The sequence below is a fragment of the Corapipo altera genome, unplaced genomic scaffold (genome assembly GCF_003945725.1).
Source record: "Corapipo altera isolate COAL_440 unplaced genomic scaffold, ASM394572v1 44b, whole genome shotgun sequence".
Lineage (NCBI taxonomy): Eukaryota > Metazoa > Chordata > Aves > Passeriformes > Pipridae > Corapipo > Corapipo altera.
In genome coordinates this window covers 1,110,316-1,125,104 of record NW_020884932.1, presented here as the reverse complement: position 1 = coordinate 1,125,104, position 14,789 = coordinate 1,110,316, and the positions used below count along the sequence as shown (strand labels likewise).

The following is a 14,789-nucleotide window of genomic DNA, read 5'->3' as shown; positions in this document are numbered from 1 at the left end:
CCCGACAGCGGGCGGGCGGGCGGGAGGAGAGAGGAAAAGGAAGCGGATCTGGGAGCGGAGGGCTCCGCGTGTCGCTCCTGCACCGTTTCCGGCGCAATGGGCGTCCAGGGTCTGACGGGCTTCGTGGAGGAGCGCGGCGTGTTCTTCACCGAGCTGCGGGTGCGGGACACCAAGCTGGTCATCGACGGCAGCAGCCTCTACCACCGCCTCTGCTTCGCCCCCGCCGCCGACTTCCGACGCGGCGGCGACTACGGCGCCTTCGCCGCGGCCGTGCGCGACTTTTTCGGCATCCTGCGGTCCTGCCGCGTCGCCCCGTTCGTGGTGCTGGACGGCGGGCGCGGCGCCGAGGACAGGAAGCTGCCCACGCTGCGGGGCCGCGCCGCCGAGCAGCTGCGGGCGGCGCACGGGCTGTCCCGCGGGGCCGGCGGCTGCCTGGCGCCGCTGCTGACCCGCGAAGCCTTCGTGCAGGCGCTGGGCCGGCTCGGCGTGCCCTTCGTGCAGTGCTTCGCCGAGGCCGACCGGGAGATCGCCGCGCTGGCCAACAGCTGGGGCTGCCCCGTCCTCTCCCTCGACAGCGACTTCTGCGTCTTCGACCTGGCAGGCGGGTACTGCCCGCTGTCCCACTTCCAGTGGGAGAGCGTGTGCGCCGGGGAGGCGCCGCAGGGATGCTACGTGCCCGCGCGGTGCTATTCCGTGGACCGGTTCTGCAGGCACTTCGGCCGCCTGAACAAGAGCCTGCTCCCGCTCTTCGCCGTCATGAACGGGAACGACTACGTGGACCTGGCAGCTCTGGAGGCGTTCTACAGCAAGGTCCGCCTGCCGAGGGGCTGCGCGGCGGGGAAGGGCGGGAAGCACCTCCGCCTCCAGGGGCTCCTGAACTGGCTGTCGCAGTTTGCAGAGCCCACCGAGGCCGTCGAGAATGTGCTGAAACACCTTAAGAAACATCAGAGGGAAGAAATAAGGGAGCTTCTGTGCACTTCGATGGAGGATTACACTCCGTCTGCTGTGAATCTTGAAGACTTCTTTCAGAATGGAAGGTATGAATGCGAGGCTGCCAGGAAAGCAGACGTACCACAGTGGGTACTTGATGCTTTGGCAAAAGGTAAGCTCGCCCCATTCATCATCAATGCCCTGATACTGAGAAGTACCTTCCTCCGCGTTCAGGTGGAGAACATGCAGAGACCGAGCGCTCATAGCGCAGCTTTGCCCATCCGACAAGTTATCTATGGACTGCTCCTGAGCGTACGTCAAAATAACGAAGCTGCTTCTCCAAGTAAGCAGACCCACGAGCTGCCCGTTGTATGTGAATTTGACAGATGCCAAAAGACAATTAAAAAAACATTTGTTCAAGCAGCAAGCCTACCCACAGATTTTTGTGATGATCGTTTTCCTTTGGACAAGTTAATGGAGGTAAATGGTTGTCACAACAGATCACGGTTAACAGTGTTTCACGAGTGACAAAAGTAGTTGGGACTCATGGTTGCCAGCTGGTCGCTAAATGTGATGTCTGAACTAAGCCACCTCAGTAAGTAACTGCTTCCTACAGAGGTACCTGTGATATTTAAGAAGCTACATAGATTGTCTTTATCTCCTTCTCTTCCTGCCTCCCTTCCAGTGTGCCAAGATAAATGATATGAAAAGTTACTGTTTGTATATGCAGTACTCCCTAAATTTTCTATTCTAGGCCTTTATTTCATCCTATGGATTTTGTTACACTAATACTTGCTTTTATAATGATAGGAAGGAACTCAGTTTCATGTCATTTAGAAAAGTCCAGTTTAATACTACAAAACCTACTTTGTATTTGATCAAGCTATGGATGCATCAGAGCAATGTTCTGAAACAAAATCTGACCCATGCCTTTTTCTAAAAATCATCATTATTTCATGTGTGCATCTTGCAGCTGCCCAGCAGTTTTACCTGCCCCAGGTATGCTCCTGCTAAAGTGAACCCCTACTGCTTGCCAGATAGAGCAGAGGAGCACCTGAAAAACAGGTGGAACCAAAGGAAAGTTGTACTAGGCTAGTTCCCATCACCAGTAGGAATTCTGTATATTTAAATTCTAACGATTAAGACTAATTCTTCCCGTGTTGGAAAGTAATCTCCCGTTCCCGAAGTTGCATAATAGGTTTTGTATGCAGTAATTTCTGCAACATCTAGAAATACAGTCTGTGTCTTTTAATTCTGCATAGTTAAGCCACGTCCTCTGTCCATTCTGGTATTCAGATCAACTGTTAACACGTTTCTGTGTGTGGCCAGTGCTGGATGTTTTTATCACTTGCTGGTGGCTATTTTGGAAAGGAACTGAGTATCACTGCTATGCCCATTAAATGCTACAGACAGCTATGGATCCAAAAGCCTACATAGAGGTTATTTTATGCAGGTTATTGGCACAGGCCTTTTAAACGAGCATTATGCAACACTTAAGATTTTGAAAAATCATGTTTTGGGATTATAAGAGACATTAATGACACCTTACTTTGACCTTGGTATGTGTGCTGTTTGTTTAATGGATTTGAGCTTCTGCTATTACAGCTTTCCTTACTAAATATATGGAAATTATCAATTGAACAGGAGGTAAAAGAAGAAATGTTATTCTGCATTGAAAGTGCTCTAGACAAAACTGACTTCAGTTTCTCTTCTGCCATGGAGATGTCTGCCTGAGAGTAGGCAAAACAACCCTAATCAAGGCTTACAAAACATTTGAATTACAATTGAACAGCCTGCTGCGATTCTACTGCATGCTTGAAGTTAGGGGCACAGTTTATAACATTTAACTTCCAGAAGTTAAATGGCACAACAAAGAGGGAACATGTGCTAGGAATTAATACACTGCAGGTGAAAAATGCAAGCTTCACACTTAGATTTCACTGTGATTATAGGTAAGCATGTTTTCAACATATTAAGAACAGAGATCACCATTACATCATACAATGCAAGGATAACTTCTAAGAATGAAGGTTTTATATATATATCTATATATATATGTTATACATAATTTTAATGCATTATGGTTACAAGATTTCCAAACAAGTTATGGAATATATAAAGATATGAAGACTTTGAAACCTCTCAAAATCTCACCTCATGCAATTCTAAAAGATTACTTTTATCTTTCTACCTGACATTTAATGGTGTAGTTTTTCAAGTTTTAAGTAATATTTTAAAAATATTTCCTGTTCAGAATATCTATGAAACTTAAATATTTTTTACCAAAAATCTGAAGTGCTACCTAGTTTAACCAGAAATGTATTTCCCTTTTGGAAATTGCTAACAACAAATAAAGTCTCTTACCTTTATTTTTCCACTCCAATTTTTAAATTTATTTTCAGATGTCCACGTCATGCCGTCAGATGCTTTTGCTACAGACTCTAGGAGTGAAAATGAGTTTCCTAGAATCTATCCCAACTCACTTACAACTCCCTGTTGCTGTAACATGTTACTGGATACGTTGTTCAGAGCCGAAAGTTAAGTTGCATCAATTAAAGGCTTTACTTCTAATGATAGTATCTGGAGAACTGCACAGGATAAACGATGATCCAGGTATGTCTCCCAAGAATACAATTTCAGGTGTTCAGCTACTACAAAAATCTGTACCATGATTAATTTTTCCCGCTTACGGTGAGGTGTCCAAATTTAGATGAATTAGCACTGATTTACACTATATTCTGAGGTGTCACATTCTCTGCATTGATATGTGCAGAGAAATAGTGCTAACCCTCAGTATAACATTTTATATAGGTAAAACAGTACTTTGCCACCTTGTAAAATTAATTTGCATTTATAAATGCTTTTTTAGGACTAAATATTAATTTAGATATCAAAGTTACAAAAAATAAGCTTAACATCCTTGTGCATCCTACTATTGAAGCATTCAATGTTTTTTTTCCTCTGAGTTTTCCTAAAATCATCTGTACTTAATACAGTACACTTTATCTACTTGTGAATTGCAAATTTGAAAGTACTAAATTGTCACAAAAATTGCTTCAGTAATATTTATGCCTATTAGAGTTATGGTGACATGTGCTCCAGCAGTCCTTCATTTGATGGCAAAGGTGATGCATGCCAGGGTTATGCAGTTTCTTTAGGTTCTAGTTTACAGAAACCAGACTGACAGGTTTTCAAGTGGGTTGGAGTGAGATGGGAAGCTTGTTTGGATTTGCTCACAGAATTACAGCATCAACTGGATTGGGAAAGACCTCTGAGAAAATCAAGTCCAACCTTGGTAATGGTAGACTCGATCCCCTCACAGCCCAGTCTGGCAAATTACCTAACAAACAGAATTCTTGACTTTACAATTCTCATGGATATTCATACTTGAATTTTTACACAATATTATGTCTTAATTTTAAGTTTGACCCATTTGAAAACATTACTAATGCTTCCTGAATTAGAATCAGAGGTTTGAAGACCCTAGACCTAGCAGATATCTTTTGTATTGTTCACAGCAGAACATTTATTTCCATGTATTTTTTATTTATAACCTATATCCCACAGTCTCATGTGCTGAAGATGACAGTATTGCATATAACGAATTTCTAAAATGGAAGGAAAAGAAATTGCAAAATAACGACTTTGATTTAGATGCTGCACACAGTTTTTGCCAGTGGCAGTGCTGTCTTCAGATGGGATTGTATCTCAACCAGCTACTTTGCACTCCTCTCTCTGAGCCAGACCTAAGTAGGTAAGGATGTTTCAGAGATCTGCTTTCCCCACAAGCCCCTGATGGGATATGTTCACATGTTGTTTTATTTTGTGTCAAACTCCTTTGGCCAGTTGTCCTACATTTGAACTCCCTTCTTTAAAGCAGTTAATACAGAGAAAAATACTCTGTAGCATGGGTGTCCCTTCGGGGGTCACTGTTGGATACTGTATGCATTTGTGTTGTTTCATTAAGCAACATGTTTCTGTGCCTGTGGAAATGCAATTCTAAATGAAGATTCTCTCCTTCCTTTGAGCAGGCTTTACACTGGGACCCTTGTGCACAGACTGTACCAAGAGCTTAAATCAACACCTTCAGTGGAAAATCTGTTTATTTTATCTCCAAAAATGACTCAACTTTATCTGCTTTTGTTAAATGCAGTGGAGTCAACTGTATCTCCAGAATTCTTTCAGAAGACAACCAAGACTAGATCAGACTCCTGTAAGAAGAAGAAAGCATTTAATAAGAAAAGAACAGCCACCAAGTGTGCAACACCAGAAAATCTGCATTTTTGCAGTGTTAATAGGTTTGCATCATTGGAAGTGGATGACTGAAAGCATTATTCCTGGAATAAATTCTAATGCCATGCTGATGAAAGAAATTACATTGAAATATGTGACCATATTGGATTTTGCTCTGCTGTTTTCACAAAAGATCCTGATTCAATCTTTACCAAAAATCTTGCTTCAGGGGATTTTTTATTCACCTTTTGTAACTTATATTCATATAAAAGAGATGCTATATAAAAGCTGTGTTTTGTTTTTCTTTAAAGTATCAGTCTAATTGAAAATGAGAGCAAAGTTGTTCAGCATTTCAGAGCTGGACTATTCTTGAAGAATTCTTTTCCTGCACATTTATAGTTGGCTCTGCCTCATATCTCTGAACACTTCTCCCTTCCAAAAAATCCAGAAGTTTGTGTTTGAGGAACACAGTGATTATAGTCTTACAGATGAGATTGAAATGGAAATTGCCAAGTTTAAAAATATTGTAAAATCAGCCTTTACACATAGAGTGCTTGTACTTTGAGGGAGAGCTAACTTTACTCGGTGACAACTGAGTATTATAGGTACTGACTGTACTCAGGGACAAACTTCAGGTTCTGTTCCTCCCCCTTCCCCTGTGACATGGTTAAACAAAGAGTTACACACACACACAAAGCTGTCACATGGGAGCATGTTTCTGAAGGTTTGCTAATTCCAAGTAATTGTCACAGTAATTGTGTACAATCTTCTGCCATTAACAAACTGTTGTCACTCTTTCTATAATGCCTACACCAAAACAGCAGACTTGTTTTGACTCCCCTGATGTACTCCAATTACTTGACAAACCCTTACTATCAACGTGGTAATACTGAAAAACAATTTATAATTAACAAGCAAAATCCTACATCATCAGTATTTCTCAGTGCTTTGCATTAGCAAACTTTTCAGCATATTTAATCAATTTACACAAATGCTTTTCTTATAAAACTATTGGTTTTCCAGTGTCTTCCCCACGTAAAATCTAATTACTACATTTCTGGTTTTTTCTCCTCAAGAATCCACATACCTTTTCCTACATTTAGGAAAATCGTGATTTCCACCTTTCACGATTAAAGTGTTCCCATTACTTACCAGAATTCAAACTTGCTTCTTGCGTTGTCTGCTCAAGTTTTCAGTCCTGCTTATGCTCCCTATCACATCTGTTCACATGGAAGTAACTCACTAGATCTTGAGACTTAGAGGAAAGATCTCTGACACCATGCAGCTGAATCTCGACACTGCCCTAATACAGTCAATAAGAAAAGAATAAATCTATAAGATGTTACATTAATGAGAAAACTGCTTTTGAGATACAGTCTGTCATAGCAAGATTTGTTTCAGTACAAAAGCTGCTACTTGCTAAACTACCAGCAGATGGCAGCTACACTCAACCACACGGCAAGTTACCAGAACTTCACAACCTATTTCTAAATAGATTTCTATTTGCAGCAGCCTACAGCATCGCATCTCCATCAGACAATTTTAAATAAAAGTTGAAAGGGATTAAATTTAAAAATCTGGATTTTACTAACTAAAACTTAAATCTTTAATTGTCCAAATCATCCTCTGATCCATTATGATCCCATGTGTTTTATTTTATCAAGCTTGTAATTCCTTACAGTTCTTAATCATCAGAAATAGTCACATGTAAAATAAGTCCTAAGTATAAAAATACAGCTATGTTTGATTCCACTTTGTTAGTGATGTGAGAAGAGAGATCTTAATTTACTTTTGAATCCCATTCAGGAAAACTGCTGTAGATAATAAAAATTCTTGAGACTTTCTGAGAAGTGGTGTCTTCAATTAGACAGTTCAGAAGACTGGGATAAGATCAAATACTCCACTTTCAGATAAAAACACTGCTATGACCACACTGCATTTTGAGAATACTTTTGGGAATGCTGACTCAATGATTAAGAATTACTGTACCGGAAATGTGTTCTCAATGCAGAATTCAGCTGTTCTTTGTTGCTCATGAAATGACATACACCTCACTGCAAACACCAATCCTGTATGCTGAAGAAAATAATTACTGATTCTAGTGCTACCATGCAGAATTTTAATCAAGTGTTAGTTTTCCTTTTTGACTCATTACAGGGTCTCCAACTTATTTGGAAGAAAAATAAAAAATAAAGGGCCTTTACTTATTAAAACGGAAACGTTCTTTATTCCATGTTTTAGTAAAAGCAAGTAAATTCCTTGGTTGTTGCCTATTTTCACCCCACAAGAAATGCCTCCTCATTTTTGTGGAAAGTTCTCACTATTGATTCAACTCCTCTGCAGAAAAATCTCTCAAACGTGCTGTGAGGTGGTAATGAACCACAAGCAGAGCCAAATCAATGGCAATGGAATTCAGTCCAAGAAATTTTTACAAATAATGACATTGAGTTTGATTTATTACTTGTATTTCATCTTCCATTAGAAAACACAGCACCAAAACTTTTAGCATATTTAAACTGAATTGCATTCAATTAAGTCCATCCCCAAGAAGGCAAAACTGTCCATAGGAGACTGACAGTTTATTTATTGTCTAGACTGACATACCTTATTCAGAAAGGAAAACTTGTGCTGGGAAAGACGTACTTCTTAACTCCTTTGTTTAAAAACGAGACAATGACAATTCCAAGAGAAGACAACAATTTGGCATCATCTGCACTTCTGTACTTATCTAGACTTCCGGGGCTCCAAGATAACAAGCAGCGCACAAAGCAGTCAAATCCCACAGAAGAATATCAACCACAAGTCAAGACCTACTATGTGAAAGGTATAGTTACTGTGCTTTCTCAAAACCGAAGTTTATTAAAGAGATTCTTCATCAGCATGCACAGTCAATTTTTACTATCTCTCTTTATTGATGAATACTAAGGATTTTATTAATAAAGTGTTCTGAAATTGTACTGGAATACTGAACACCCTACAGTATTGAAGAGCTACAGCCCCACTTGCCAAAGACAGTTAACAACTGTCAAGTCTGTTCAGCTTCAGAAAGGCAGAACTGATGTAAATAAGAAACTTCTGCTTGAAGACACAAGAGCATTTCTGTAAGAGGTCATCTTGTTCGGGCCCCACCAGCTCAGCAGTTCACTTAACAACCCACAGGAAGAGATGAGCACCACATGCTGGGGTCTTTGTCTTTACACAATCAGATCTCCAGCACATGGTTAGTCCAGGTAATATGTGCATATTGAGCAGGCCCAGAGTCAGGCAGAGCAATGGATGAATTGCATGCGTAAAGCAGTCTCAGTGGTGCACTCATGCCCTGATTCCTGACCAAGTCTGGGAATCTCCAAAGGCAAAAAGAAGAAAACAATTAAAACAACATATTAGCAGAAAAATTCATACAGCACTAGCCAAACTGTTTTCCATGAACTCCCCTCATTCTGAGCGTGGTATGTGGGGCAAGTCACAATGGTAAGAGCATAAATATTCCAGTGCCTGTTTCCAACAATTCCTCATCAACTGACAGGACAACAGTCATGACAGCATGGTCCAGAGCCAATGCCACTGCCACAGTTGCAGGCTACAGTGAGGAAAGATGCATATGCGCATGTTTACAAGCAGAAGAGATACCACTGTGTCTTTGACTCCCTCTAGAGATCTCAGACATCCTCTTTTCAAGATTCCCTAGATGATAGTTCCTTACATTTCCTCAAGGGATGATGAGAAGACACTGATGACAACAGCTACAAGACTATTTTGAGGAATAAACCTATTTCCAATTAGTGAATATGAGAATATTCAGACATCATAATAAATTAAAGATACTTTTAACACGTCAAGACACAAATCTATTATCATGCTTTTCTAGGCACAAAAGTAATTTTGTAGGTTAAAATTTAAAGTTACATTACCAATAAAAAGTTATTTTTATGAACAGGGTGGAAGAAGGAAGGAAAATGAAGCTTCTTTCAAAGAGGAGTGGGGTTTTTTGCCATTAGAGTAAGGAGTATTGCATTCATTTTCTTATTCAGTACACTACAAATAATTTCAGTAACTACTGTCTTATAATCACTCGAGTGATCCAAGAGTCAAGTGTTAGAGTAAGTACCGAACAAACGAGACATGAAACAAAGCCTGTATCTACAATTCTATCAAAACAAGCATGCTCATCTGGCGTAAAATGCCAGTTTCTTTTAAAACAAAGAGACAACACACTTATAAGAAATGCAAACATTTACTTCAAATTGCAGTATAGGCTTTTCAATCACAGAAAAAGAAAAGAAAAACAGTGATCCGACAGCGGTCACATCCTGTGCAAAAAAAACAAAACAAAACAAAAAACCAAACTCTGAATACAAAAGAACTGTAGCACAAGGTACTTGAGCCGCTTACACATTGCAGGATAAAGTAAATAAATACAGTAGCTAGAATATGGCACTCTTGTGACAGACTCTAAACCCAGTGGAATGCCTCTGAAATATTTTTATCCTTGTATTAGTAGCAAAGTCCCACCACCAGAAAAGTAGAATAGTACAATGCTTTAAATAAAAACAAACTAAAATATTTATATCTAAGAGAAGGTTTTTACACAGTTATATCTTTTAAGTGCAGAAAATGGGACTTGGGCTTAGATCTTTCTTTAAATTAATCCCTACCCCCACCCCCCACCCTGCAATACCATTCAATCTCAAAAGTAAATTTATGTTTGAGGAAAAATGTTACCAAAGTTGCATAATTTCATTTGTTACTTCCACAGCTGGAAGTTAAATTCTAAACAGTCTTGAAACATGAAGTTCGTCATTAGCCAGTGAAACAAAGGACTTGTCAAAAGCCCTCAGGATTTCCTTATCCTCCAAATATTGTTTTGCTTTCTCCTACATCTTTAGACAGCAATCGCTAAGTTTGCAAACAAAAGAATGCAATATGCATCATACATCGAGAAAAGACGAAGTTGACGAAGAAGAACTTCCACGTTTCTGGATCTTTTCCTTGCTTCTTTCAAACTTCTTTATTATCTCAGTCACTATGCACACAGAGGAAGTGAGTCCCAGAAGAAACAGTAAATCTGGAAGAGACAATTAGCCTTTTTTAAAACTGCTATTTAAGGCTGAGGAGAGACATAGAAAAGAACAAGACTTTCAGATTTTCTCCCAATCACTGGGTAAGTTCGGAGAAATGAAACAAGATTCAATGTTTTGCAGGAACTGAAGACTAACATGCATAGTTTATGCACAAACCATAAGTACAGGCATGATACTACAAGCTTTTAAAGTATTTCATAACCTTATTTTTAGCAACATAATTAACTTAATTCTGAAAAAAATTAACATAATCAGAAATTATGCTACAATAAAAAGAATTATGTAAATACCTGTATTTCATTACAACAATTTAACTGCAGAAAACCATAAAAGTAATAAACCTAAGTCTTAATGAGTCCAACACCATTACATATCTATAGCTTCTTAAAATCCCCATGTTTGTTTACCCTATGACAATGCAGTTGATAATAACGGATGGGGATTTCTAAATAAGGTGTTTATATTAGAGAAAAAACTTGTGACACAGCAAAATTAATGGTGCTCAAAAAAAACTACAAAGCATATAATGTTGCCTGCAACAAAATTTATATTAAAAAGGCCAGTATAAATAAGCAGCTAAAAATTTAAGAACACAGTGATCAGTTGTGTACCACATGCATTTAGATCATGGTTCCCAAAGAAAATATCTAAAAGTATTTAAAAAACAAAACAAAACAATAAAACCCCAAACCAACAAAACAAACAAACCCCAAAAAATCTCTCACACAAAACAACAAGAGTCAGCAGACTTTGTATTCCTGTTGTATGCAAACAGCCAGAAAGTGCTCCAATCACCTAACACATTTATAAATTAATCCTTAATGTACAGTTTTGAAAAGGGAACTGTTCTTACCCAAGACACTCAAGCTCTCTGTTTGAAAAACCTTCTGAAGTGGAGGAAAGTAAATGACCAATAACTGCCCCATTATAGACCCAAGGACAGCATAGCAGAACATTTTGTTACTGCAAAGTCCAATCTCAAACACAGATTTTGTCTGTAAAAAAAGTAATATGTTACACTGTACATGTAATCTTAGTTATCTTGACAAGAAAATAATTTGTAATTACAATTTCTTTTCATCCAGACTTTTAGAAAAAATGTAAAATACTATTGTTAACCTCTTAGATAAACCAGAACAAGTTCTTAAACAGGTTAATTGCATTTTCTCCCTGGTAAACAGAGTACAAGACTTGTCTTCATAGTCAACAACTTGCATATTGAGCTCACTTTTCTGCAACTACAGTGTATTAGAAAAAGGTTCCCCCTATACTAGAAGGAAGGTTTTTTTCGTGGTCTGACAATTCACATCAGAAAACAGACTGCAAATTAAGAGTAAATGTAGTAATGTATACTAGCATAAAATTTCAGACTTTCCTTAAAACAAAAAAATAGAACAGTTTAAAAAATTTTCCTTGGACTATGGGTTTAGGATTATAAAATATAAACTACAAAAGCTAAGGCCTTCAAGAAATTTCAGATTCTGGTAAGGGGAAAAAACCCACCAAGTCTACACAACACTATAAAGAACCATAACACTTCAGCTTTTAATAACAATTTCCTTGCTTCTGTCAGGACAGAAGCATTACTACCAGCTGTGCACAATGTAAACAAATTAAGTAACCTAACTTATCTATAATTTAAGAAATACTACCTACTAAATACGTGAAACTCTGAAGCTTAATAGCAGGTGTGAAGTAAATCTACAGGAAAACATTGGAAACAAACATAGCAAGATCTTCCTTCAAAGAAAGTTGTGCATATTGTGTAAATACTGTGTAAATGGACAATAAGAATCACTTACCTGAGATCTAGAACTCAAAGCATTGAACATATCAAAAAATACAAAACAGGTGAAAGTCATGGTTGTATCTCGAGGTGTTATTACATTGTCTCTTAACTGCCAACAAAAGAAAATTAAATGGCTTTAGCATGCTTTATATCTGCCACAATTAAAGTTATTACAGTAATTCAAGTTCTGCTACCTAGGACATGAAACAAAAGTATATTCTTTGCTCCAAGTTGATTTAATAAATCATACAGCAAAAATTACACACTTATAACAATTTGTAATTCTGAACTATGATTAAATGAAGTCTCATGGCCAACATTTATGCAAGCAGATGGAATAGCAAGAATTCTATGATGCTCTATCAAAAGTTCAAACAACATTTTTCTCTACTAGGAAAAGAAAGTCAAATGGTTGTTTCATAACAGTCTGGCTAGAAGATTTGTACAATTACTTTAGATGGGCCAAAGTTTCCCAAGTAGATTTGGGACCTGGAAAAGTCTGTGTTAAACTAGAGACTGGGGAATAAAACTGTATTTCTCATTTCAACAACTGTTTTGAAAATCTTCTTCTTTAATCTGCTGGTATTAAATAAGCATGGGCAAAAATTGCAACTAAGTTCACATTAATTCTGAATTCCAAGCGCTGATATAGAAAGGATTTCCTTTAAATTAGGTTGTTATTGTTTAAGTTTTGCACTTTTGTCATACCTCTCTCCAGAAGACGAACAGCGTTCCGCACACGATAATTATTGATGAAACCAGGATTTTAACAATCAGGTTTTTGGTCAAAATGCTGTCCTTCAAATTTCTTGGAGGCTTTCGAATAATATCTTTATCCACAGGCTCCACCCCAAGGCTTACAATTAAAAGAATATCTTACATTTTTATCATCATAAAATAATTCACGGCTTCTAACTAGATTTTCTGAGTTGGAAGAAAGAGGATTTATTACTATTTCCACTCCATATCTCCCACCACCATCTACCTGCAGTGAAGAGGGTCAGAGGAAGACCCCAGAGGAAAGCCAAAACCCTGCATGCAAGTTTCATGGGCATATCCACCGATCTTTGGGTATCCTTGCTGCCCCCATAATACTGTTAGTCACTAAAGCAAACCAAATGGAATTAACATAGAACCATACTGCAAATGTTGTAATTCAAAGTAAAAGTTTGCTGTTTCACAAACATTTCACTGAAGGTTAACACTTCACAGTTTCCTTTATGAGGAACCATTTTCCTTGCTGAAATAAAAGGACTACAGAACATAATGGAATTTAAAGTAATTACCTTTGAGCTGGAGGTCCATCCATAATAATATTGATCCATAAGATCTGCATGGCATTGAGAGGATTAGGAAAGTTCATTAATGTAGCCAGTGAGATTAAAGTCAGTGCTGCTATACTCCTGTTGAAAGAATCCATTTTTATAACTGTCAGCATGGAACATTTCTGAAGATCCACTGATAACTGCTTTGTAATCAACACTTCAACTGTTTAAGAGTAGACACAGATTTTGACAGTGTGAATCATGACTGACATAAGACAAACTTTAAAGGTAGAGCATGAAATCCTTTAGAATACTCATCCTGACACAGTCCATATTTAAACCAGTATTGTTCTGGCAATAAAAAGGCAGCAAATTTGCATCTATAAACCTCCCAAACTTTTAGATAACATTCAGAGTTATCACTCACCTTCACCTAATTGATTTTTTTTTACTGGGGAACTGGGTGCTATATTTTTACTGTGCCAGAAGTGGAACTTGTAAACATGGTTTTGAAAAACAAACTGCTTTTACACTTCTAAGGTAAACAAAATCACTTTGTGCACCTGTCACTAGTTTGACTGATCAGTCAAGGTAAGGTACTACCCAAGCTCCCTAAAAATACCTGCACCACTCATCATTAGTAGCAAGATGAGAAGGCTGGGTGAAAGACTGAAAACAGATTAGCTGGCTGCAAGCTTGGTATTAGAAACCTCTGTAAACAAGTAAGCACTAATTGCTCTCAGTGCAAGATTAAGTGGTTTCATAACCAACAAGAAGAGAGCAAGGCTTTTAATAATTCCAAATTTAGCAGTCTACTGAACCTTATTATGCTCTCCCTGCAAAGAGGGACAGAAAAAAAACAAAGGGCAACTTACTCATCAAAAACCTGAGGCTACCATTCCCAAGGCTAACAGGCAAGCACACTTTCCCATAATATCTAGACTTAATTATTTTTCAGAAGCAGGAGCTTTAGAGCACACAGAGGTTTGCCAGTCTGGTTTGGGGGAGGGGAAGGATGTCAGGCAGGCCATGGGGGCCCTCAGACTGGCGGGAGGGCGGGCAGGGCAGCCCTGTATATAAGTGTCGCAGGTGAGCAGTGCGTGGGAAGATATGTAGTAACACAGTGGGGGGGAGGTTAAGGTCAGGGTGGATAGTGGGTTCTTCTGGGGGTTGGGGGTCTTGGCCAGGTTGGGGCCTTGAGAGATACCCACCCGGGGTTCGGGTACGGGGGCTGGAACGGTTTGGTTTTGGCTCATCTGCAGCTACCACCCAGGTTCGGTAGGTTCTGGATATATTTGTTGCATCCTGAAAGGGTGGTCAAGACAAAGGGATGTTCCTGGGTATTTCCCTGGGATAGAATATAGATGGGTGGCAGAAAAGTAGGGAATATAAGGCTTGCCCTAAGCATTTTAATGGGAAAGAAGCCTGTGTACCCCTTTGCAGTTGCGAGCTACGCTGGCAATGGTACGTGCCTTTGGTAGGGTCACCCGT

At 39.0% G+C, this 14,789-nt stretch overlaps 2 protein-coding genes across 12 annotated transcripts in view; one reads left to right on the top strand and one right to left on the bottom strand.

Moving 5' to 3' along the window:
• Nucleotides 1–2: 2 nt before the first annotated feature.
• On the top strand, nucleotides 3–5,326 carry ASTE1 (asteroid homolog 1). Its single transcript, XM_027659404.1, has 4 exons — nucleotides 3–1,410; nucleotides 3,333–3,543; nucleotides 4,498–4,684; nucleotides 4,962–5,326. The coding sequence occupies exons 1-4, from the start codon at nucleotides 97–99 to the stop codon at nucleotides 5,254–5,256; spliced, it is 2,007 nt and encodes a 668-aa protein (XP_027515205.1). The 5' UTR covers nucleotides 3–96; the 3' UTR covers nucleotides 5,257–5,326.
• The window catches only part of ATP2C1 (ATPase secretory pathway Ca2+ transporting 1), a 68,237-nt gene continuing 58,450 nt past the window's right edge, over nucleotides 5,003–14,789 (bottom strand). For 9 of the 11 annotated variants that reach the window (XM_027659392.1, XM_027659400.1, XM_027659397.1 and 6 more), the window contains 8 exons: nucleotides 13,320–13,436; nucleotides 12,742–12,889; nucleotides 12,047–12,142; nucleotides 11,098–11,239; nucleotides 10,098–10,228; nucleotides 7,153–7,239; nucleotides 6,316–6,466; nucleotides 5,003–5,141 (listed from right to left, as the gene is read on the bottom strand). In XM_027659392.1, the coding sequence (XP_027515193.1) occupies nucleotides 6,356–6,466; nucleotides 7,153–7,239; nucleotides 10,098–10,228; nucleotides 11,098–11,239; nucleotides 12,047–12,142; nucleotides 12,742–12,889; nucleotides 13,320–13,436 (832 nt within the window). In that variant the 3' untranslated portion in view covers nucleotides 5,003–5,141; nucleotides 6,316–6,355. Of the gene's footprint in view, nucleotides 5,142–6,315; nucleotides 6,467–7,152; nucleotides 7,240–10,097; nucleotides 10,229–11,097; nucleotides 11,240–12,046; nucleotides 12,143–12,741; nucleotides 12,890–13,319; nucleotides 13,437–14,789 lie in introns of those variants that run through there. The other 2 variants (XM_027659394.1, XM_027659393.1) reach the window with 2 other exon arrangements.